The sequence below is a fragment of the Dermacentor silvarum genome, chromosome 4 (assembly GCF_013339745.2).
Source record: "Dermacentor silvarum isolate Dsil-2018 chromosome 4, BIME_Dsil_1.4, whole genome shotgun sequence".
NCBI lineage: Eukaryota > Metazoa > Arthropoda > Arachnida > Ixodida > Ixodidae > Dermacentor > Dermacentor silvarum.
The window spans coordinates 182352731-182377511 of NC_051157.2; the positions used below are offsets into that span (position 1 = coordinate 182352731).

Here is a 24781-nt window from a genome sequence, read left to right on the forward strand (position 1 = left end):
AATACGTCCGTATTAACGAGAGTTTGGTTGCATTGAACAACGCATACGCCTGCCGGGACCAAAGGACGCGTCCGAATTAACCGATTTTCCGAATTAACGAGGGGTTAACTTAACAAGGTTTTACGGTGGTACCATTGGAAGTGAACTGCATGCTTTTAGTAGGCAATAACGCAAATGTGCCGCCATTCCCTGCTGCAGGCAGCGCAATGTAGCGTCACGTTTTGCTCCTGTGGCATCTGGCATCGGCCACCAGTTTGATTTGATGTCGTTTTTCCCTCACCATTTTAAAACACTGTGCAATAGGAAAACATAAAAATGCATCTCGGACTGAAGCCCTACCAGTTTGACTCGCGTCGGCGTCTTTCACTTCGTGCCAGGGCAATTCGTGCAACGCTTCACATTACGTAGATGTCGACTATAGTTGAGCCTGTCAAATTTTTTCGTTACTTCGGATCGTACATTTTCCCGGTTACAGTTCTGTCCACTTGTAACAATACCACATATAACCATATACCGGTTGTAACGATGAGCAGACCTAAGATTAGAGGTGTGTGAGTACCGAATAGTAGATTTCCCTCTCGCCCTTCTTTTTTGCGTCTGCAGCCGGGCGTCAGCGTGCTGTCACAAGATATTTTCGAGCTCGCCATGTAAATACAAAGCTAGTCTTCTGACTGGTTGCTTGAAGTTTCAAAAAGAGACCGTTGTGCACCTACGGATTGTGCACCTACTCAAAATATGTACCGTAAGAAGCTGTGTATAGCTCGAACCTACATATAGTCCGGGGTGTAACTTGGGGACAGCAAAATGGAAAAAAAAGTTTTCATCTGCACATAGTCCAAGGAAAATGGTCACTGGAAGCATTTATTTCCATTGCACTCCACCCTGCACCGCAGTTGCCAATGGTTTCGGAAGCTACAATCACTTTTCGTTTAAAAGTAGCTGAATATTGTTTCTGCTGTCCTGACATGGTGCGAGGCGACGTTTAGCTGTGGCACCAAATGCGTATTTATATAAGAACGTTGCGAGGCGAGAAAGTGGTAAAGACTTCCGACGCTGCTCGACGAGTTTCCCGTTCTGATCTTGTCTGCAGCCGGGCGTCAGCGTGCTGTCACATGATATTTTCGAGCCCGCCATGTAAATACAAAGCTAGTCTTGTGACGGGTTGCTTGAAGCTTCAAAAAGAGACCGTTGTGCACCTACGGATGGTGCTTGAACGAGGGGCCACCATACAGTATTTCACTAAGATGCTGGCCATGAATATGCAACATTCATCCCGTGCTCTCCTTTTCGTTGGCAAAGTGGTTTGTCTGCTTTCTGCAGGTCGTGCGACCGCTGTGAATGGATCTGCACCAATTCTGTAACCGTAGCTTAAGTCGCCGACACCCGACAATGCAGCTCCAATTAGGGCCTAACGAGCTAGACAGTGTGGCCAATGGTGTGGCCGTAACGAAAATTCGCCACCAACTGATGTGATAACGGGCCATAAACCGTCGCGGAAAGCTTGTCACTGCTCATATGGGTGGCTCATCAGTGATCGGTCGCAAGATCACTTTTACGGGTTAGATTGACGGTCGTTGAAGTGGCGTTCGGGTCCGCGGTCGACCGGCCAGCAACTACTGCAAACACGTGTGCCAAGTTCATCCGTGTGTTTGCATGTGGGTAGAAAGCTCTGAATTACACGAATTGCGTGAACTCTGAACTCGGGCATTCGATGCGATCAGCGTGCCTTCCGGTGGCTAATCAGCCCAATTTTCACAGACACTTTCGTACTTTCCACATGTGCTGCTTTTGTTCCCTCTATTCACGTAGCGCTAATCGTTTCAATTGGAGGTTCGGTCGACCTGGTCGAACCTTGTACCAATAAAGATCACATGCCATAGGAATGCTGTGTCCGTCAAGGCACCGACCACGATTGGGTCATTCACAGAAGGCATACCGATATTCTAAAAATAAAATATTCAATAAATTGAATATTTGATATTTGATTCAGAAATCTAATTATTCGAATGTCCACTATTTGACTCTAAATCAAACATTTGAGTATTAGCACACCCCTGCAAGTATCAACATTAGATATCAACATTGAGTACGAGTATCAACATTAAATATCAGCATTAGAGCTATGAGAAAAAAAAGTCATATAGTATAACAATCAAAACTTTGCCTTCTGGACAGCGTTTTTAATGCAGAAAAATCAGAAGATTGGCGTTGCTTATTTACCCTTGAACGCTTCAGACAGAAGTAACACGTGGCACGGCATTTATTTTGTGGGTGAAAGCCACTGTTGATGGACTGGACACCTTGCGATTCCCGCACCGGACATGAGGAAGAGCATGTTTGCACCTTGCGCTAACATGCAGTGGTCTCCCCTGCACTCGCTCTCACAGCTGCTGCATGCGTGGCTGGAGGAGGGGGCTCGATTCCTGCAAAAATGTTCCAATGGAAAATGATCTGCTGGATCTCCCGACGTTGAGCATCAACTGAGTGCAGGCTCTTCTTGTTCACTGCATTTTTAAGTCCTGGTGGAACATCTTAGCTTGCTTACATTTTTGTGAAGTGCACCCGCTGCATGCACAGTGCAGCAGTGAATTGTGCACCACATTGTTAAAAATGTTACAAACCCACAGCTGTGGTTGCATGCCTTGCAAACTAAATGCTGCCCTTTTCATACTTATCAGGACTTGCAACTAAAGCCTTACTACCTTCAGCATTCCGCCTTATGGGGTGAGAGAATCCATGTGCAGATGTTTGGTCTCCCGCATTCTCCTCTTCTAAAGATGCAACAACTGTTCATTTCAGTCTTGTGAAAACTGTCTTCCGACTTCCACACTACTGCACTGCACTCCAGTGCCTTGCAGAATTTAGTCTAGCAAAGTACAATGTTGGGCACAGCTGTCGATGCTTGTGGCGATGAAGGTTTCCTATCCTGACCTTTTGCACCGCAAACATCGACAGCATTTAGCGTCTAGTTTTAATGTGCTATAATTCTAAACCACGGTTCCTATTTAATATTTATAGAACTTTCCTTATGTAAGAGCAACTCCTCATTGGCCTGCAGTTGGGTGGGCGTCACTCATGGTATCGATCGGCGGGATGATACAGCTGTTGCTGCAGTGGTCAATTCTGGATGGCACTCAAGTTTTGTGAATACCGGCTGTGATTAAAAAGCTTGTTGCAGTATTGAGGGTGCAGGAATCGAGCTTGCTGGATACGGGGGTTCCAGGGATGCAAAGTAATGAGAAAAAACTATTTATTTTACCCTGGTAGCTTAACTCTAAAATTAACATGAATACAGTTCAACTTTAAGCCTGCCCTCAGAAACTTGCTGCTGCAATGCACCATCCGAGCCACACTTGCTCCTCTGTACACCTGTGTCCCCAGTTAGTCTTACAACATGTGCACCCCTTTTATAGTTTCCATAATGTCATCTGGCAACAGCTCAGTGAACATACTGTACCCCTGGCAATGGCACCAGATAGCACTGCAATGCACTGAGCATCGTACAAACCCAACCTCAGTTGCTGTAGTTCATTGGCTGAAGTAGTTGACTGACTGGCCCACATGTATGTGCAGGGGCTGTGGGCCGGAGAAGGACCACGTGTACCTGCAGCTGCACCACCTGCCTCCCGAACAGCTGGCGACACGGCTACCGGGCATCTCGGAGACGGCCATGATCTTCGCTGGCGTGGACGTCACACGTGAGCCCATCCCTGTGCTGCCCACTGTCCACTACAACATGGGTGGTATTCCCACCAACTACAAGGGCCAGGTAGGGCACATCCCATGTTGGGGTGGTGGAACCACAGGGGAAGCTGGTTGTTAGGAGGCAAGCTATTACAGTCGAGCCTCGTGATAAAGAAGTCACATTCGATACAAAAATACCTTTTTTCTATCCTATATTTTTTATAAGCAGACACACTGATGTCGGCGGTAAAGAATTTGAATATTTCAGATGTGCTTTGTTATATTGCATAGTTCATCATATCTGTGTTGCTATATTGAGATTCAACTGTACTCCACTTAGCAGCTACCTCAAAGTTGGCACGCTCACAGCCTCAGCACAAGCGGATTAGTAAGCTAGTGATAACATCAACATGACAGAATTGAATAAATTCTCATCTGGATATGCCACTAGACAACAACATGACCTATAAATAACACCATTCACTACTAGAAGTAATTGTTTTAAATATTCCTTTTTTCCGAGAACTTTTACCGAGTGGAATAACTTTACTAATCATTCTGTGCTGTTGCCAGCTCTAACATCATTTGTTTCTAGTTTAGAGTGACTGCATTGCATATTTTTGTTGCGTTATCAGGTTTACGTGAAACCTGTATTGTTTGACTGTTTGTGCAAATTTTGGTGGCTATTCTATTTTGTAAACCACCATGCCAAAATCCCCAGAAAGGGGATTGCAGTATTAATAAATAAATAAATAGTGTCAGGCAGACCTTGTGTTGGTAGAATTGGTCAATTTTGGGCTACGAGTCTACATTTCTTCATGTTAACTATAAAAAAGTACTGTCGGATTGTTTTGTCTAGAAAATTGCCATTGAACTTGAGTGCCGGCATTCCTCCCTGTGGCTGATTGTTGCATCTCACTATGCTTGTTGTGCATTGTGTGCTGCTTCTGCAGTGTGTTGCCTATTTGGCACTGATAAACCTAAGACTGCGGCAGAACGTTATAGGCACCAAGAGGCTCGTGTCGAATACCTGCCCTTATGGTGGAGTACCTGCCCTATGTGAAGCTGCTTGATGATTGCGACTGATAAAAATTCTTAATAGCACTCAATGAAGTCGCCCAACTCCATGTTGCAATTAAACGTGTAAACGTAACAAACCGCAAATGCAGTTCTACATAGTACACTCTATTCTTCTCTAGTTAGTGGCTTGGATTGGCTTGTGTCGAGGTTTGCCCGGAGTCGGCTACAACTGGATTGACTGGGCGACTAGGCAGATTATTTTCGGTTTCGAGGCACCGGTGACATATCAAAATAACACTTTCCTGCTCAACTCGGTCAGCTGGATGGCTCCACATGGTCGTGCAGGTGGAGTGGGACGGAGTCCGAATTCTCGAGCGGTGCGCTGTAGGATGTCTGAAATTTCCTCAAAGCTGTTTGAATTATCGGTCGGCGACTGCACCATGTCACCAAGGCTTAGTGCCTGACCATGCCTTTTTGGAGGCGCTGTTAATTTCAGCTGGAAATGCAAAGAGAACGAGAATTGCGCTGGCATGCCTCATAGACTACTCGCCTATCAGATAACAACACAGCATTTGGCGCTAGTCGTTTGCTAGTGATGCAGATCGAACGCCTTAAAAGCTTAATTCTTTAATGCATCGTTAACTTGCTTATCCGCTGAAGCGCAGCACGCGATGACAGTATGCTAAAACACTGCTTGGTCGGCGCTTTACCCCTTTTTTATGGAGAGGCGGTGCGTGCGCTGTGGGCGTAACGTATCAGTTGAAGCGAAAAGGCTCAACTTCTGCAGTGCGCGTTCTTAAAGGGTCCCTGAAATGGTAGGGCAATTTTTGTAGATGCGTAGGGTACAGCTACAGTAGAACATTAGCGCCACAATTAAAGTGAAGCGTCTCATATTAAGAGAGATACGGACAATTGCAACTTACCCTCCTCCCTAGGGATGCTTTTTGTCCTCGACTTGTTCACTAAGTGACCGGGCCTAAGCTTCGACTTCACCGGCATACTTCCGGTTGTCTTGGAGCCACTGTGAAAAGCCTTTGCAACCTCTCCTCTAGCTGCCTGGCTGTCGACCCCCAGCGATAGCTATCCATGCAGCGTGCCGAGCATGTCCGGTATTCCGGTAACAGCAGGCGAACTGGGCATTTTGACGGATGGGCGGAGGCATAAGCTCGCCCCTCCATACTGCTACCGCTAAGGGGCTTTAGTGCAAACGTGGGCGGCCTGAGGGGTATGCACGGTGCAGCCACCTTCTGGCGCAGAGCTTAACCAGCCAAACACAGAGCTACTATTGATGTAACCAAGTGTAAAACACTTTAAACTTTTAAAAAGACAACAAAATGGAGTATATATTATAGCGCATGTGCCTTCGAAAGTGTACCTGAAGCCACTTGAAGGGGTGTGTGTGCATTGCTGTCAGTGGCATTTTGCTCTCGCGCTGGCTGCAGGTTCTGACCCACGGGGAGAAGGTGGTGCCCGGCTTGTACGCGGCGGGCGAAGCAGCTTGCGCCTCCGTGCACGGTGCCAACCGCCTGGGCGCCAACTCGCTCCTGGACATAGTGGTCTTTGGTCGTGCCTGCGCCCACACCATCGCCAAGGAGTGCCGGCCAGGGGACAAAGTGCCCGACCTGCCGTCTGTGAGTATTGCCTGCGCTGTGTCTCGGTGGCTGTCGCAGCAGTGCCGGCAGCGTCACCTTGTCTGAGCTCCAGAGTGCGCTGCCCGAGGTTGTGGGGTAGCCTCGCAGCATGAGCATTTTTACAGCTACACCTGTTAAGCATTACCTTATCCACCATTTCTGGCATAGTTCGAATGTATCATCATCACTTTTATCACTATCATGTTTTTTTGGCCAGATAGATTGGTCTCTGGAAAACTGCATTTGTCTCTGCTGTAAAGAAAGTGTGATTGGACAAGTTGGTTCTCACTTGGGGAAGCCATTATGATGCAAATAAGAGGGAGCAGTGGTGGCATTTCCTTCGGAGACCATCTGCCATACTTTCTTATTCTTTCGCAAAGCACACACAAACAAAGTGGAAACAAGAGCAGGGTGGGAGAAAAAATTTATTGTGTACAGCTGGTGGCTAACACATTCAGAGCAGCCTCTGATTGGCCAGGTGCAGCTTTATGCACATCTTTATGAAATTTTGTTCCCATCCACTGCACTGCACTCAATGCAATGTGCACCCCAGAATTTAGATGCCTCGTACAGAAGACACTGTCATTCATGCTCCACCAGCAATGCAACCATCACCAATGCCAGGAAGCATGCCTCCCACCAGCTGTTTTCACATTTTTTATAGGGGCCGTGAAACACTTTTTAAACGTACAGTCGAACCCACTTATAACGATGCCGGTTTTAACAATATATTGGTTACATCAATGAGAAGCTGCTTCACCGTCGGCTTTTGTGTGTTTTCTATGGTGAAATAACCCGCTTACTACAATGCCATGCAGCATTATTGGTTATAACTTATAATGTGTGGGCTCGCTCTGTCTCCCCGCGCAGTGTCACTAAATTGCCCCAAAAAGGGGCTTCACAACGCGACACGATGGCGTGGGGCACTAGACCCACCGCAGGTTCCAGCACCGAGCCTAAAGGCCTGGCCAGCTCTTGCCGTACGTATGGAGCTTTCTTCCAGGAATGCAAGACATCCAAGACAGTCAGTGCATTTATTGCCTAGAACACTATGCCAGTAAACACAAAACCACTCGAAACGCACGGAAGCACACTCAGTGCCCGTGGCCCCAGATGGCGGGGAAAGACGGGTTTCGCGCGGTGTCAAACAATGGTTTGCACATGCAGGGCCGAGATGTGTTCGTAGACACTACCTAGCGCTTTCCACCACAGGCTCTGTTCAGCGACGGTTCAGACACACAGAATGGGACACACTGAGCGCTTGCGACTACCGCAAGGGCGGAACGCAGAGCCACTCAGCTAGCCACACTCACGCAAGCTGAAAAAGCACGTGAGTGTCCCAAGGCCGGGGCATTGAGGACACAAATAGATGGTCGCTCATGTACCTTGCCGCTTTCTTCTCGTGACCGACGCTCGTCGTTCCCGCTGCTCGACCCCCTGCGCGCTGCGACAACGGTGCCCAGTAAGGGCTTCTTCCCTACGTCACGCCCTCACGAGCCAATCGAGGGCCGCATAGCATGACGCCCCGGGCAGCGGCCACGGACTCCGTGAAAACAGTCAACACAATCAGTAGCTGGATGGGGGGAAGGTGGTGGGGAGGGGCACTGCCCTCCCCACCATTCTAGTTTTCTCACAACCCTTGTGCCATCCCCCTGTTTTGATTTTTCATGCAACCCAGTTATAACAATTATTGGTTATAACATTGGAATTTTCATGGCCAAGTGGTTATAAGTGGGTTCGACTGTAGTAAGAAAACATTGCCAATCTGTAGAAGAGGCTCCTGTGAACATGTGAGCCAAATATTATTGCCAAATATTATTGCCAAATATACCGATCTACCAACGTCAGCGTCGGTTGCGCGTCCAAGTCCCAGTCGATGCCGAGGTCATATGGCCACTTCGGGGGTCTGACATAGGCTGCGTTGCTCGTGTTCAGAACTCTGTACGTATCGCATGTGTATAAATGTTCATTGATTCACACCAAGTTGATTGTCTCTGTCTTCACTAATGTAAAGGATTTGTGTGAGGTTGGAGAAACCGAGCTTGCCCAGACTACATTGTGTATGAATACAGTAGCCGACCAATTTCCGGACCTCACGGAGACTGGAAAATAGTCTGAAAAAATCGTTCACCCCCCAGAAATTAAAATTAAGCTTAGAGTGGCTTAAAGAAATCTCTAATGATGCCCTGCCTCATGCTACGCTTGGAGGTGATCAGATTTGCTTGGATTTGTGCTAGAGTGACGTTGTCTCCGTACACAGTTGACAAGAGCGTCACCACATTGGTGATCTCCATTGGTGGAGATCGATATGGAGATCGAAGAAATGAGCCACATTTTTTTCCGCACCATTTGGCTCTCGTGAAGGCACAGTAAGTGGCATAGATCACACAAATGCGAAACCACACAAACACACACAAAGATGCGACGTCTCCGAGACACACCTGCACACGTGCAAAATAGCAACCGAAACTTGAAAGAAAATAAGAAAGAAAGAAAGGGGGAAAAAAAAGTAACCCGCAATAAGTGGTAAACAGAAAACGTGCCGTCCCCTGGAGCGTTCTGTCAGCCAAGGAAGAGTGGACCTGGCCTCCGAGACAAGGGGATGTCTTGCACTTTCTATTGATAGTACGCACCTCTCAATCTTTGAGGCCATAGAACAGGCCACTGGAAGCCAAGCCTGGCCAATTCAGTGGAAAATCCAACACGACAGCCCCAGGATCAGGTAGCGTGGGTCAGAACGAGCGATTTAGTCCAGAAAATCGAACCTTAGTGCGTAAATTGTGTCCGAAAAATTTGTCGCGAAATTGCATTAGCTCTATGGGAACCCTGACGGTGCATTTGTGAAGTCCGGAATGTCCATCAAATCCGAATTTTTGGAGTCTGAAAAATCCATCTGCTACATTACAATCAAGTGCAGACGCTCCACCCCGTAACTTTTGCTCATAGCCAAGAAAAGTTGTCCACCAGCACTGCTGTCTTATCAGCAGAGAACAAGAACAGTACTGTCAGCAGCGTACTTGCATGTTTCAGTTATTGAATCTAAGCTCTATATACAGTGATGGAAGCGCTGCTCCAATTGCTCCAAACTTTCGTTTTTGTTAGTAACTGCTCCGAAACGGCTTGGGAAATTCGATCTCGTATTGATAACCAACAAGCTGCTATCATCTGTGATGTGTGACTGATTATTTTTACATTGTGATACTCAGCCTTATCAGCTTTGATCTCATTTCTGCCATAAGAACTGGTATTTAGCTGTATTCCTGAACTTGACATGCAGACATGCAGTCTGATTTGATTAAATGTGAAAGTGACTGAAATTACTTCGACTTTATACCGATTATCAACTGCTGCTTTGGTAACGGTTATGTGTGATTGTGGTTACTTTTATAATAAAATGTGCTCAATTTACTGGTTTGATCTCATTTCTGCCACAAGTACTGGTATTTTAAATTTATCTCATTTTACTGCACCTTTTAACTATCCATCTTCTTAATTGCTTGTTTCTTGCAATTTGCGTTGATTATTGTATGTGCAATATGTTTCATAATAAATATTGATATTATTTAGACGCTTCAGTGATGCTTTTAACTCCAGGAGTCGTATGGCATATTTTGCCATCTTCTCCGAAAACACCAATAGCATTTTTTCTGCTCCAAAAAAGTGAAATGTCGCTTCCATCACTGTATATAGTAAACATGCCTTGTAGACTTCCGCAGGCATGGCAGTGTTGCATCAATGACATGCCTACATTCCTACTTCACCAATGAACGCAAGAGAAACACACTGTTCTTGCCTTATTTTAGATTTCACACAGCGGCAAATCTGTTTCTACTGCAGGATCGCGTATATCCCCAATTCCTCTTCAACGAAGATTGCTTCCTTCCTTCTGCATACCATGCAGACAGCAGTGACTGCTTTCTGATGTGTCCTTTGTTATTCCATTCCAGAATGCGGGTGAGGAGTCTGTTGCCAACCTGGACAAAGTCCGCAACGCCAGCGGGTCCCTGCCGGTGTCCAAGGTCAGGCTGAACATGCAGAAGGTCAGTCCATTCCCTCAGTTTGCATTCTTTTAGTGTGATCATCCTTGTCGCACTTTCCTTCTCCATGAGGCTCTGTAGTTAGTGACTAGTCAAGAATGTCGAAGAGCCACAAAAGCCTGCTGTGCATCTCTCAGCACTTCAAACAATAGTTTCCTTGTACCATGTATGCACAATTAGCCAAGATTGACAGGTGTGGGGGACAGCGATGACTCGCAGCACATTCACATGTAAAGTGATATTGGGTGCCTTATTAAAGCTATAAGCAGAGGGATAACTCTGTTCTTTTGCCCGAAGAACCTCTTCAACATTTGATGATGGTCTGCTGTGGCCCGACTCGCGCAGACTTCAAATTCATTAACTGTGGCAGTGCTTCTTGCACTTTTTACTCACCGGTGTTACCAGTGATATGAATGCTGCTTGGGTCATGTGATACTTCATGTTCAAGAATTGCTGTCATGATTTCCGCAGCATTGTAGCACCCCTGACACGTTTTTCCTCCTACAATGGCAGAGGGAACATACTCCAAGCCACATCAGCGTACTCCAGTAACTGTATGTAGGGAGCAGAGAAAGTACCATATGTTTTGTGCATATAGCCCGCACCCAAACATTTTTTAAATTGAGCAGTAGTGTCCGGGTGCAAGTTATAGGAATGCAAGTTTCGCCTTGAAGTGTGGTTTCACGGCAGCGCGGCGCGCTCTGCCACGAAGCCACATCTTAAGGCAAGGTTCTCCGCCATTTAAAAGTTGTGTTATCTCCTAGGGAACCTTGATATAACACATTATCGGGTGTAATTTGGTTGATTTGAAAATTTGGTTGACCATGCTTTATTTTAGTAGAGTATTCTTTGCACTATTACGAAACCGAAAATGTGGGACCCGACGTGATATCCGTTATAGTGAAGCAAATTTTTGTTTGCATGTGGCTCAAGATATGTACCGTAAGAAGCTGTGTATAGCTCAAACCTGCATATAGTCCGGGGTGTAACTTGGGGATAGCAAAATGGAAAAGAAGTTTTCATCTGCACATAGTCCAAGGAAAATGGTCACTGGAAGCATTTATTTCCATTGCACTCCACCCTGCACCGCAGTTGCCAATGGTTTCGGAAGCTACAATCACTTTTCCTTTAAAAGTAGCTGAATATTGTTTCTGCTGTCCTGACATCGTGCAAAGAGTGGCCGTTGCGAATTCAGCGTGGGGACAATGGTGACTGATCATGGCTCTAGAACCTGATGATGAAAGCACCAAGCAATACCGAAACCGGAACTGCCAATTTTGGATGAAAATTGTTGGGAGCTGCATATATTTCTACAAATATTTCGGGGATGGAAATTTTACATGGTAAAGTCCGGAAAGAAAACCTTGGACTATATGCGGGTTCTCACGGCATATCCGTTCCTGCACTATAAGCAGTTACGTTATAAGTGGTCTGAGCTGTATTACTTTATGAAGTAGGTTATTCCTTTTATTCAATTTAACGTTTAATTTCAGTCGGCAAGCTTTCACTCAAACTGTACTTTGCACTAACCACTACAGTAAAACCTCGTTAATTCAACCCTTGTTAATTTGGAATATCGGATAATTCAGACTTGTCCTCTGGTCCCAGCAAGCATATGCATTATTTAAGGGGGGACGCGGCTTTCGCATCGCGAAAAATGGCAAAAAAATCGATTTTTTGAAAATCACATTTTCAATTTCTGTAACTCTTATTCTATCTGATTCCGAAATATCATCACTGAAAACAAAGTAGAAGTGCTCTAAAAAAATTGTTGTATCAGCCAAGGTGCCGAAAAATTGCGCGGAAATCGCGAAAGAACGGCGTTTTTCAAGCCACGATATCTCCGGAACGGCGCAGCCGAGCGCCGCCATCTTGGTCTCGTTGGAAAGCGCATTTCTCCGTCTTCAAATCTGCCGCTTCAGCTATCTCCTCCATACAGAAACAATCACACAAAAAGCAAATGATTGAAGGTCGTGCCGGAGCCACCGATTGGCCGCGCCCGCCACGTGACCCCAGCGCGGTTCGCCATTGGTCCGGTGCTCGCTCCGAGATGGCGTCGTCTGCTCCGCTTGTTGCGGTCTCCTCGCGAGCTCCGCACAGTTTCCGTAATCTCGACGAGTGTTGAAGCGGGCGCTACGCGGACATCGCAGTACCGTGGCCGATCCCGCTTTTTGTGGATGTCTCAGACTCGCGGCTAAGCATTCCGAGCATCGGTGACGCGAACTTCGCGACCGAGCTTCGGGCACGGAATGCTCGGACACGCGGCTAAGCCTTTCGCGCGTAGGCGTCTCCGACTCGGCGATGAAGCGCATCGCGCGCGGACTTCTCCGATCCTTGTTGACGCCTCCGACTGCGCGACTAGGCAAATCGAGCATCGACTCCTCGAGCCCGCGGCTTGGCATTTCGCGCATCAGCACATCGCTCATCGAGTGTCGACTCCTCGGACCCGCGGCTAGGCACTTCGCGCGTCGGCACCTCGAGCGTCGATTCCTCGAGCCCGCGGCTTGGCATTTCGCGCATCAGCACATCGCTCATCGAGTGTCGACTCCTCGGACCCGCGGCTAGGCACTTCGCGCGTCGGCACCTCGAGCGTCTATTCCTCGGACCCGCGGCTAGACATTTCGCGCGTCGGCACCTCGGACTGCGCGATTGAGCTTACCGAGCGTTCGGACCCGCGACCAGGCATTTCGCGCATCGGCACCTCGGACTGCGCGACTAAGCTCGTCGAGCGTCTATTCCGCGGACCCGCGACCAGGCATTTCGCACATCGGCACCTCGGACCCGCGACTTAGCACATCGCGCGCCGACTCTGTTATCGTAATGCCACGATATCTCGTAACAATACCTATCATACCACCCCTTCATAAAGAGAACCTCATCATGAGCTCTGTTCACTAGGCCACTTGGGCTGGCACAGACACCTGGCTGCAGAAGTGAGGCATGATACAAAAGTACAGGCTGGAAAGCACCTAGCAGCTGCATTGCTGCCTCTCTATCAGTGGCTCTCCTACATCCATAGTCATTGTCAATGGAAGATGATTCAGAAGGCTGCTGAGAGCCTTCATACAGTAACATGGTCGATTCTACCAAAAGAAAACAATGTCTCACTGACTGCACTAGAGGCTGCTATCAATGAGGCAGTCTGCAGATACAACGCTAGAACTACTGTATATTTATGCCCACATAGTTCTGCACCTCACTTGGTTTGAAACCCAGGCACCATGCTCTTTGTAGAGCAGCGATAAAGAATGCCATACAAACATGAGAAAGGCAGAACGAAGGCTCAGCAGACCAGAGGCCACATGTCCAAGAAGCCCCACGTCACAAAAAACATCAAAGATTACAACTTTGGTGTGTTTTAGAGAACTGAAGAGAAGGTGCAACTTTGAGAGCCGTTTTCTCAAAACTGTTTTTTCGCCTTTCTGCTCAGTTTCTGGAGCTGATTTCTTCGTTACCGTTTAGCCTATTTCGATTCTGTTTTTTTTGTCACGTTCCTTGGAGTACTGTGCAGGTCGACACAGTCTCGCATTTTTATGTTCACTTTTTATAAATTTATGGCGTGGCTATTCGTTCACCCCGAAAGTGTGCTTGGTGCGAAGGTAACTTGAAAAATGACTATCTAAAAAATTTGCGTTGCGAAAAAAAAAAAGTAAGACTGTCACGACCTTCAGCATGCATTGAGCTATGCAGTCAATACTCAACGAGCCTTCCATCATGTTTTTTAAGCTCCCCAGGCCCTCCAGAAAGTTCAAGAGAGAAAAATTCTGCTCAATAAAATGTTCTCAAGGTATCACTCTGAAACTTTCATGGAAGTATCAGGGAGACATTCTAAACATTTGTGCCAATTTTCATCAAAATCCATGAAGAAATCAGGAAGTTGATTTTCAAAGCCACGTCCCCCCTTAATGGAACCAAACTCTCGTTAATATGGATGCATTTGACTGCACATTGGTTAATTCGGACAACTCGCGGTGAGGCAAGCCCTCGACGTCCCCTCATGGGAGGCTTAGGTCCGGCCATCATAAAGTGCTGGTTCTACAATAAAAGTTTATTCCTTCTCCTCCTCGGAGCTTAGCATGCATGGATCGTCGCAAATGCGCGATGCAGCGGAGCTCACATCACCATAGTCATCAGCGGAAATTCTGCATGAACGATAGGAATGTCAAAACGCTTCATGCCTGTTTGTGCCTTTATAAGCTTTTTATGCTTGTGTTTACCGCCAAGCATAACACCGCATTAGCCGTATCGCTACATAAATGCGTAGTCGCAATCCATGATCACGTCGATAGGGACCACAGTTTTGTCTGCAGCGGTTGTGGCAAACAGTAGCTTCATTTTTAATTGGTGCAACTGCAGCACGTGCAGTGTTACTAACACGGCGTACCGTCTCATGTCTGCAACGTTCTTTAGCCCCTACTTACTGTTTGTCAACCGAGTGAACGTCGCCTTAACACCGTCTGACACGGTGCAGTGACCATTCGCAAGCTACGCCACCTCCCCGTCGAATGACGCCTGCATAAGTTGAGGACGTGGAGCACCAGCTACATTGCGGTGGATGGACGATCTGTTGGCAACCAGCTCACTGGTGAAAAAATAATCGAGACGTGCACTCAAAGGAAAAGCATGTCTCGGATGAAGATTTGCTCAGCGGCTGTGCTGCAAAGGAAGTCGCGAGGCCTTTGCCGCTGCGAGCACTAATCAATCACGAGATGATGGGAATTGCAGCTTCTGCACTGCTGTTGAGCCAAATAGAAACGGGATTTGCCGATTCATTTAGCGAATAAAAGCATGTTGGTGTAGTAAGCATTTGCTTATTGTTTTCTTGATAATCTCAATTATTCGACATTTGGATAATTCGGACATTTTTTTCAGCCCCATGAAATCCGAAATAACGAGGGTGTACTGTAATTCCAGTGTCCACAGTGTTCTTTGCTGTGAAAAAAGAATATATGTGTGCGTCGTTGACTATATTCAAACCAGCTGACCTTGCTTTACGTACCGGCATGCAGACGATGCAGCAGCATGCGGCTGTGTTCAGGACGGGTGACAGCCTGCAGGAGGGCTGCCGCAAAATGGACGGCGTCTACAATGAGCTGAAGGACCTCAAGGTCTGTATGAAAAGTCTCCGTAGTGGTGGGATCGGCTTGCTTGCCAACTCATGTTTTCTGACGTGAGAAATACGAAACATGATTGTTATATTTACTGGAGCCTGTCATTTGCATAGGGACGTAATATTGCCTAGTCAACATCAATACTTGATTCTGTTTTTTAAAGAGAAAGTTTCCTTGCGAACATTTTAGTGATTTATTGTGTTGTCGTCCGAGTAGAAGCTGTCGCTACTCTAGCCATCATACTGTCGCTGTCGGAGATACAATCCCTTTGGCATGGTTTCTCGTGTGGCTCGGCACCAGACGCCTCGACGTGTATGGGTGACAGAGTTTCTGGCACTGTGCCAAGCTTTTTGCACAGTATCAGGAACGCTTTCAGCCATCAACTTCAGTGCATCCAGTGAGGAGTCATGCGAAATCTCATTAAAGCTACGTTCACACTCGGTAAGCGGCAAGCGGGCGGAAAGGCCAAAGCGGCCGGAAAACCTTTCCCGCGCATGTCCAAGTTGTTCACATTTGTTTTGCTATCGCCGCGGCCACCGCTGTCGCTTTCGCCCACATCCATCTAGTCTGCGTATGTTTGTCGGCGTGGTGGCGCTCATTATCGCACCATTTCGAGCGGCATGTTCATTCATTGTCCCACCCGTCATCAAGTGTTCATTTCGCGCAACTTTGCTTGTCATCTGCGACCTTCGGTAAATTCCTCGTAGCCGTTCCGTAATTCTCCTCATACGGGCACGGTAGCGCTGAGTCAAAGGTTGGTGCCTAGGCGTGATTATATTTCTTTAATAGCTTTTATTTACAGGTTGTAATAACATTTCATCATTTCGTATTATGGCGGCGCCTCCAGTACACCAAAGCTAAAACCCGGGCTGGCCCTTGTGTTGGGGCTCGCTGAAGCCTGCGCGTCCTACGTGAGACCTATGCTCCTAATCTATTGTCGCGACGAGAAAATCACCGCGCAACGAAAAAAGCACCCTGCGACTTTTGCAACATACTGCGCCTGTGCGAGGAGAATTGCGGAGCTCCAACGAGGAATCTGCCCAACTTTTTTCTGCCACAGAAGTGGGCGAAGAAATTGTTTTTTATACTTCTACCTACTTGTTTCCTAGAAATGGACAATGAATAAACGGAAGGAGCGGACACCTCGGAAGCCGCTGTGGTGGGTTCGCCCAGCTTTGCAAAAGCGCAAGAAGTTGGGTCACCCCAAGGCTTCGTTGCTGCACCTCCGGTCGCGCGACGTTGAATACTATCGCGAGTATTGCTGACAGTACGTTTAGTACCACTCTTGTCGTAGAGAAAGTGGTGGATCTAGATCGCGTCGAGCACCATCGCAGCCTACACTTTTGGTGCCATGTACAATTTTACGAGCGGATGTTTACATGCTAGTGGAGCTTCCGGTCGAGCGGAACGACTTTCCGCCGCGATTCCGCGTCACCATGGCGAAAAAATCGGTCCGAGACCGATTTTGCTTTCCGCCTGGTTTTCCGCCCGCTTCGCCGCCTAGGCGGGCGGATATTTAGAAGTTTTTGCCGCTTCCGCCTGCTTCGAGACCAAGTGTGAACGTAGCCTAAGGTGATAGTATCACTGAAAGTGGTCACTCAAAAATATCGCCTATGAATAAAACTTGCCTTTGCTCTGCAAGGAATGCCACCACGGCTGATGGCTGTTATGGGCAGGTTACGGGACACATTCGTTGTCGAAATTCGCTGGGCATTTATCGTGATGCGCTGTTTTGTCTTGCTGGCTTGTGAAAGCTATGCTTGCACCGATTGCCACAGTGCCTGGGCTCTGCACGATTTCTTTCTTTCTCGAGTTTTGACACAGGTGAGATTGCTTTGCGTTTTACTGATTTCACAAAAGTAAGCTATTGTTCTCTGTCATGCTGCAACTGTCACGTGCTGGCCCATCTCCCAGCAATAATGGCTGCCAGAACAGACCAAGGCAAATGGTGCTTTAGGAGCTGGGAGTCGCGGTCTCAGAGTCCGACGTCAAACTGAGGGTCGCTCTGTAGCCTACGCCACCGGTGCGTCTCGTAACGGGTAGCTGGCCTACGCTACCGGCACGTCACACGGAGGCTGAGCGGGCCTGCGCCGTTGTCCGAGCAGAGTTGACGAGGATTGCTTCTTTTTTTTTAATTCTTTTTTTTATTCAATATACCCCCAAAGGCCGAGGTGATGAGTACGAGGTCGAGAGGTAGGGTAAATGAAACAGGGGGTTTATTTACATGTGAGAGGCAAACTTATTTACATAACAAGGGGATCATCGTACTGGCCAGAGTACGCAGTGCAGTAGATCGTAGCATGTCAGCGCTACTACATGTCGGCAGTCTACATCGTTCTGGGAGAGCACTATCTATATGACAGCCGAGGGGAGAGCACTAGCTACATCTTGGAGAGAACTGGCCAAATCTCTCACTGTGAGCACACTAGATGAGCCACAAACGTCCGCTTAAATGCCCTCTGTCCTCCCTAGATCTCTAGGCCAGGGAAACCGGCGGGCACATTTTCCTAAAACCACAGCGTCCAAAGTCGCTGGAGGCTCTGCCTTGAGGCTCAGGGTGCGCATAAACACTCCGGTGCCTTTATTCCCCCGAACACACTTGGGAAGGTAGCCTCGGACGCACACAGCTCACTGTCACAGAGGATGGAGGGGATGCCTGTAGACAGGTGGTGTCACGCTTGACCCAATCTACCGCGTCTTGATTCCAGCCATTAGTGGGTTCGTCTGTTGAATGGCCTTGGCAGCTAGCTGCGACCGTGGGGAAGCGTTGCACGCACTTTCCCAGGCATTCCTTGGTCTCAGCGTCATGGTGGGCGGCCGGGTGACATCCATCAGCCCCATAGCCCTCAAACTAATCTCGCCTTGGTGTCGCCGCTGGTTTGTCCGATGCGACGTATTGTGGGCCTCACCATGCTGATTTGTCTCAAGAAATTAGAAGTGGCTCGAAGGTCGCTTCCCCTGCTGGCCGATCGTAACAGTGCATATTGTTTACACCTATGTCACCATGCAGTCTAAAGCAAAGTCAGAGTTACTGAAAGCTTTGCTAGATAGGCCTGGAACACTTCGCTCTCTAATAATGTGTGTGAAAAAGCTCTGCCGCTGAAACTTTTCTTTCGTAGCCAGAACAGTCGTCTGTGATCACATTGGTCTAGACTCTAGTGTAGCTGTGGTGTAATCGGTGACATTACACTGATGTCACTGTGGATGCGTCACTTTGGGTGTGAAATTCTAGAAAGGCAAATAAACGAAAGCTACCTGCTTCATTTTTGCCACTAGTAATCGATCTTCATTTTCCAGCTCCAGAAAGATGGAAATATTTATTTACATTGTGGTCAATATACAGTGTACACCGCTTATAACGAAAGTCACCGGAGTCTCGAATATCCACACTATAAGCGGTACCGCACTATAACCAAAGCAACAATTTTCAAGGCCCGCACATATGCAAGACATGTGCACCAAGCTGCCACGCGTATGCGACAGTCTAGGAATGTGGCTAGAACGTTTGCATTCAATTTACAGTCGAATCTCGTTAATTTGAAATAATTCACGCGGCGGCGCCTCCGACCAGCATTGCTCCGGCACCACCATAGAGTTAAAGCTTAGGAGAGACCCCTCTATGTCGCGCGCGAACAAAACAAAACAAAAAAAATAGAGAAAAAAAAAACACTGCGGAAATTTCATCTTCTCTCAAATGGCAAGGTCGCCGATTCTGCGTTGTGCCGGAAGATGCGTGTACGTGCCGACGTCTCAGCCACGCTACCATAGCCACGCGTAGAAAATGGCAGTGAACCCTTTCTCCTTTATGCTTCCTCTACTTTCTAGTCACGTGTTGACCTTGCACGCTGTGGCTACGGCGCAGACAGAAGCAGCGGCGCTGTCCCAGGCCAGCCAACAAAACTGCCCACGCCGGCAAACGCCCGCTTCCCGATAACAGCAGAAAACGAAACTTCGGGGAGCTGGCGCCGAGCCGGCTCGAGCGGCGGCGCCTGCACGGCGGCGAGCGCGCACGGTGACACTCGAAAGTGAGAGGGAGCTACGAGGGAGGGCGAGGGGAGCCACCGAAGCGGCGGAGTTGCCGAGGCGAAATCTGCTTCCCTGCCCCCCTCCTCCCTCACATTCCATGGTCTCCGCGTGCGCCCTTCGCCGTGCCGGCGCCGCCTACTCCCTGAAGTTTCGTTTACTGCCGTTATCGTGAAGCGAGCGTTGGCCGGCGTTGGCAGTTTCGTGGCCCTTGCTCGCTATGCGCGCCGTGATATTTCACGACTTGCACTCAAGATTTTGGTTTAAGCCTCACTGGCTGTTCGTTCGCACCACGTGCGCTTCTCCACTTCGTCTCTCTTTCTTCCCCGAGCACTCCTTGGGGCGCCCGTATGAGGGGAGCGTTCGCTGTCTCCGCTGACTTCCGTACCCCCGGGCAGCCGCACTGTAACCGGTATTTCATTTCCCGCAAGTGCACTATAAGCGATACGTGCATACATGGAATGCTATGGGAAAATTAACCGGAGTCCGAAAAGACCGCACTATATCCGGTCCTGCACTATAAGCGGTTACGTTATAAGTGGTCTATACTGTATAGCAATTTATTTCTACCTTACGGGCCCAAAGGCATTGTCAATAGTTATAAATTACTAGTCAAAGAGTTGTGTTACATTTTGACAATAATTATACAGCACTAGCGCTTTATAAGTCTACAGAATCCTTATTTATTAACCACATTAATAAACAATAAGAGTAGGGCGTACAATTTACACAGGGTTCTAGCCAAGTTCACGGTACACCTTGGAAAGTATTTCTTAGTGAGATCTGTCATGCTTTGCTACGCGAAAGTAGCGAGTATGTCATCTGCAACTATTTTTCAACACATTTAGTTCTTTTTTTCTGTGTGCCTTGAAGCCTCTTTGTGGATCTCCACTCGTGCAGCTCCGCGTGTCTCTTTCTTGTTTGTGCCGACATGCAGGTGAGCGACCGAGGTATGGTGTGGAACACGGACCTGGTGGAAGGGCTGGAGCTGCAGAACCTGCTGCTGTGTGCCCGCCAGGCCATCTACGCAGCCGAGGCACGCAAAGAGAGCCGCGGTGCGCACGCCCGCGAAGACTTCAAGGTGCGGCAGTGTCCTCCAGCGAGTCGTGTTTTCATAACGATGGGCTTCTTTCCTCCCCTTTTATTCGTTTTCCGCACCTCTGTCATGCTTGAGAGTATGAAATGGGACTGGTTGAGTGTTAACAGACAACGGGATGAGAAAGACAAACAGAACAGGTGTGCTGTGATGCTGTTGCTCACTGCTTGCAATGTGGCTGCACAACCGAAACAGCTGCAGCAACTGGTGGGTGCATTCAACTGGCATGAAAGGCAGCTGTGCAAACAAGTCACAACCACTGCAGGTTCGAGCAATACAAGCAGCAAACGATGGCACTAGGGGTGTGCGAATACCCAGCAGTAGATTTTGAATCGAATCAAGAAAAGAAAGTCAAATACTGAATTGACTATCGGAACATTTTTCACAAAATGTAATGCTTACAATTTTTGGGCAAGAAAATATGGTGCTGCACGTGCTTTTGGAAGTCTCAGCATTGCGTAACAAGAATTTTGCAAGCTATCAGTAACTTAAGTACATATAAATAAAGGTATACAGTACAGTCTACTCTTATGAAAGGAAACACCAAATTAGTATGCCAGCACTGATTACAGCTCAGTTCTAGTATATGAAGGTCTGGAATATATGTTTTGTTTTCATCAAGCACAACTTTTGTTGAATAGAATCAAGCACTCCCCCCCCCCCCCCCCTCTGAAACTAATGAATTAATGATGTTTCGTTTACTGAATACCAATGAAGTTCTGAGTTAAACAGCGGACCTGTGTTTTGCAGCAGTCTGTTATTTATTGCGTAGAAGTTTTCTCTCCAGAATACAGAAAGGCTAAACCAAATTTACGGCAGGTGTGTTATTGTAAGGGCAATCTGAGCGATAGACGAAAGGACCGCGCATCACATGACTCGATCACTGCTTCGTGCGTAGCCGGCACCAACGGCCGGCTACGCCATTTCATTGTAAGGGTATACATGATTTGCCACGTGTCAAAGAATCTGAAATCTGGAGGGCCACGACAAGTTCACGCAGCGCTCTCTATGCCCCCCTCCCTTCTCCTTCTCCTCATTCATCTTCGGTCTCTCGCTTTCACTTGCAAGGCAGTTTGTTGGCTTTCTGAGTGTCACGTGGCTGCTGCGAATAGATGTGCGTCGACCAAACCGTAACAAGAGTATACTACTACGGACCTGTCATGAAAATGGCCGAAAGAGTCAAAGAAACCTACAGTTGAACCCAGATATGTTGAATCTGAAGGGGATCACAAAAAAGTTCGATATACTATAGGCACTATTTCTATATATAAAATAAAGATTGTTTGGGAAATATTTCAAGGAGATTTTACTGCTGTTCATTATACACAATAATTCGTTATACAGCATAGACCACTTATAATGTAACAGCTTACAGTGCAGCACCGGATATAGTGCAGTCTTTTCAGACTCCCGTTAATTTTCCCATAGCACTCCATGTATACACGTATCGCTTATAGTGCAGTTGCGGGAAACGAAATACCGGTTACAGTGCGGCTATCTGGGAGTACGGAAGTCAGCGGAGACGGCAAACGCTCCCCTCAAACGGGTGCCCCAAGGAGTGCTCGAGGAAGAAAGAGAGACGAAGTGGAGGAGAAGGGCATGTGGTGCGGACGAACAGCCAGTGAGGCTGAAACCAAAATCTTGAGTGCGAGTCGTGAAATATCACAGGCGCGCATAGCGAGCGAGCGCCACGAAACTGCCAACGCCGGCCAACGCTTGCTTCACGATAACGGCAGTAAACAAAACTTCGGGGAGCAGGCTGCGCCGGCACATCACGGCGAAGGGCACACGCGGACACCGTGGAATGTGAGGGAGGAGGACGGCAGAGAAGCGGATTTCGCATTGGCAACTCCGCTGCTTCGGTGGCTCCTCCTCGCTTTCCCCCGTAGCTCCCTCACTTTCGACCGTCACCGTGCGCGCCGGCCGCCGCTCCAGCCGGCCCGGCGCCAGCTCCCCGAAGTTTCGTTTTCTGCCGTTATCGGGAAGCGGGCGTTTGCCGGCGTGGGCGGTTTCGTTCGCCGACCTGGGACAGCGCTGCCTGCTTCCCTTTGCGCCATAGCCACAGCAGTGCAAGGTCAACACGTGACTATAAAGTAGAGGAAGCATAAAGGAGAAAGAAGGGTTCACTTCCGTTTTCTACACATCGCTACGGTAGCGTGGCTGAGACGTCGGCATGTACACGCATGTTCCTGCGCAACGGAGAATCTGCGACCTTGCCATTTGAGATAGGGTGAAATTTTCGCCGCGTTTTTTTTTTTGTTTTGTTTTGTTCGCGTGCGACATTCAGGGGTCTCTCCTAAGCTTTTACTACGGTGGCTAGTACTTTTACTCTATGGCGGTGCCGGAGCAATGCCGGTCGAAGGCGCCGCCACGTGATTTGATTCGAATTAAAGAGATTCGACTGTAAATTGAATGCAAATGTTCTAGCCGCATTCCTCGACTGTCGCATACGCGTGGCGGCTCGGTGCACATGTTTTGCATATGTGCGGGCCTGGAAAATTGTTGCTTTGGTTATAGTGCGGTACCTGCTTATAGCGCGGATATTCGCGACTCCGGCGACTTACGTTTTAAGCGGTCTACACTGTATGTAGGTTTGCTATATCTGGTTCGACTGTATTCGCTTTAAAAGTGAAATGGCGACGAAAGCCGGAAGCACTGCGACTTCTTGCACGGGTAACTGATGATGATCCAAATGGTGCTTTTATACCTCGGAAGTACAGTGTATCTCAGGTACTACAACTGTAAAATATTGCGGCGCCCCTTAGTTCTTTATTGCATCACTCCTGTAGTTTCAACCTTTTTTAAGAAAGACTAAACTATAACAGCAAACAATAATGTGCTTTCTAATCACGAAGGCACCTATAGCATGGAGGCCACACTGGTGACCTTCACTCTTGCTACCGTAATGCTGTCTACACAGCGAGCTCTAGGTGCTGCCATCTGTACCGTTTCTGTTTCCTCTACTGTTAATACAAGATTCTATTTCTCTCAGAATGCTGCCATGCAGTTTCTCGTTTTCGGCAAAAAAAAAAAAAAATACTGCTTGTGCCAGCACACATAGTTTTATGCACGTTAGTCGCACCGTTGTATGAGACACACCAATGTAAATTATGCAAAACGACCACCACTAATAAAGTGGAAAATACCATAATTATATGCATTGCTAGGCTGATCAGTTTGTACCTGGCAGCATGTGAAGTGCAAGGTGGATGACATTGCACTCATCTTGCTTCGTCCTCTGGTCATTGCCAGCGTGCTTTCACTCTTGCCAAAAGAGCAACACTCGACACTGTGAATGAGCCAGTTGTCAAAAATACATGCTAGCTGTCAGTTGCTTGTCCTTTTGACAGCGACGTGTCTCAACCGTGCACAAATGGTGGCCCTTCCCTCGCAGGAACGCATCGATGAGTTCAACTATGCCAAGCCCCTGGAAGGCCAGCAGAAGCTTCCCCTGGAGAAGCATTGGCGGAAACACACCCTCTCAGACATGGACGTTGCGACGGGCAAGGTGGGTGTTAGCACAAAGGTGCACCTTTTGCTGGCAAGCATTTCACTGTGTACTTTAAAGGGGCCCTGAAGCACTTTTCTAACTAATCATAGAATGGCCTCACGTCGTCCCATGAATCTCTGGTCGTAGATATTTTTTTAATCGTTCAACTGAGTTATCGCACCGATACCTGGCTTGCATCTCTTTTTGTCTCTGCAAGCACACTGGAAGCTACACAGTGGAGTAGCCAAAAGTTGAGAGTCGCGGCGGTGAAAGGGCTTGTCATGGCACCCCGTGGCGTCGCGAAAGACTACTACGTTACGTGTGCCATTGCCTTCTTGGAGGCCACCACGCGCAGCAGATGCAGCTACGGGCAGTGAAAAGATGAAATTATTTTTCTATCTTTTTGAGGCTGCAAATATATATTGAATTTAACTAAAAATTAGCAATTATGTATTACTGAGAATGTCACCAATTACAAAATCGGCCACTAGCGTTGGTCGGGTAACTGCTACCGATCAGCTTTCGGTGTCGACATTGTGGATGCGAGAGGAGGCATAACTTTTGACACAAGATTGTCAATTCCCTGCTGCATGCAGTGCAGTAATATTTTGCTCTCATGTTCATAGATGCCTCATTAATAGATTGGCAATGTTTTTTTGCTATGTTCTAAAAGTCTTTTAAGACCACTT

At 47.8% G+C, this 24781-nt stretch overlaps 1 protein-coding gene across 1 annotated transcript in view; it reads left to right on the plus strand.

Moving 5' to 3' along the window:
* The window catches only part of LOC119450820 (succinate dehydrogenase [ubiquinone] flavoprotein subunit, mitochondrial-like), a 43136-nt gene that overhangs the window by 17616 nt on the left and 739 nt on the right, over positions 1–24781 (plus strand). The window contains exons 10-15 of the mRNA XM_037714314.2: positions 3574–3769; positions 6147–6335; positions 10283–10375; positions 15382–15480; positions 20444–20587; positions 23997–24110. Of these exons, the coding sequence (XP_037570242.1) occupies positions 3574–3769; positions 6147–6335; positions 10283–10375; positions 15382–15480; positions 20444–20587; positions 23997–24110 (835 nt within the window). The remainder of the gene's footprint in view (positions 1–3573; positions 3770–6146; positions 6336–10282; positions 10376–15381; positions 15481–20443; positions 20588–23996; positions 24111–24781) is intronic.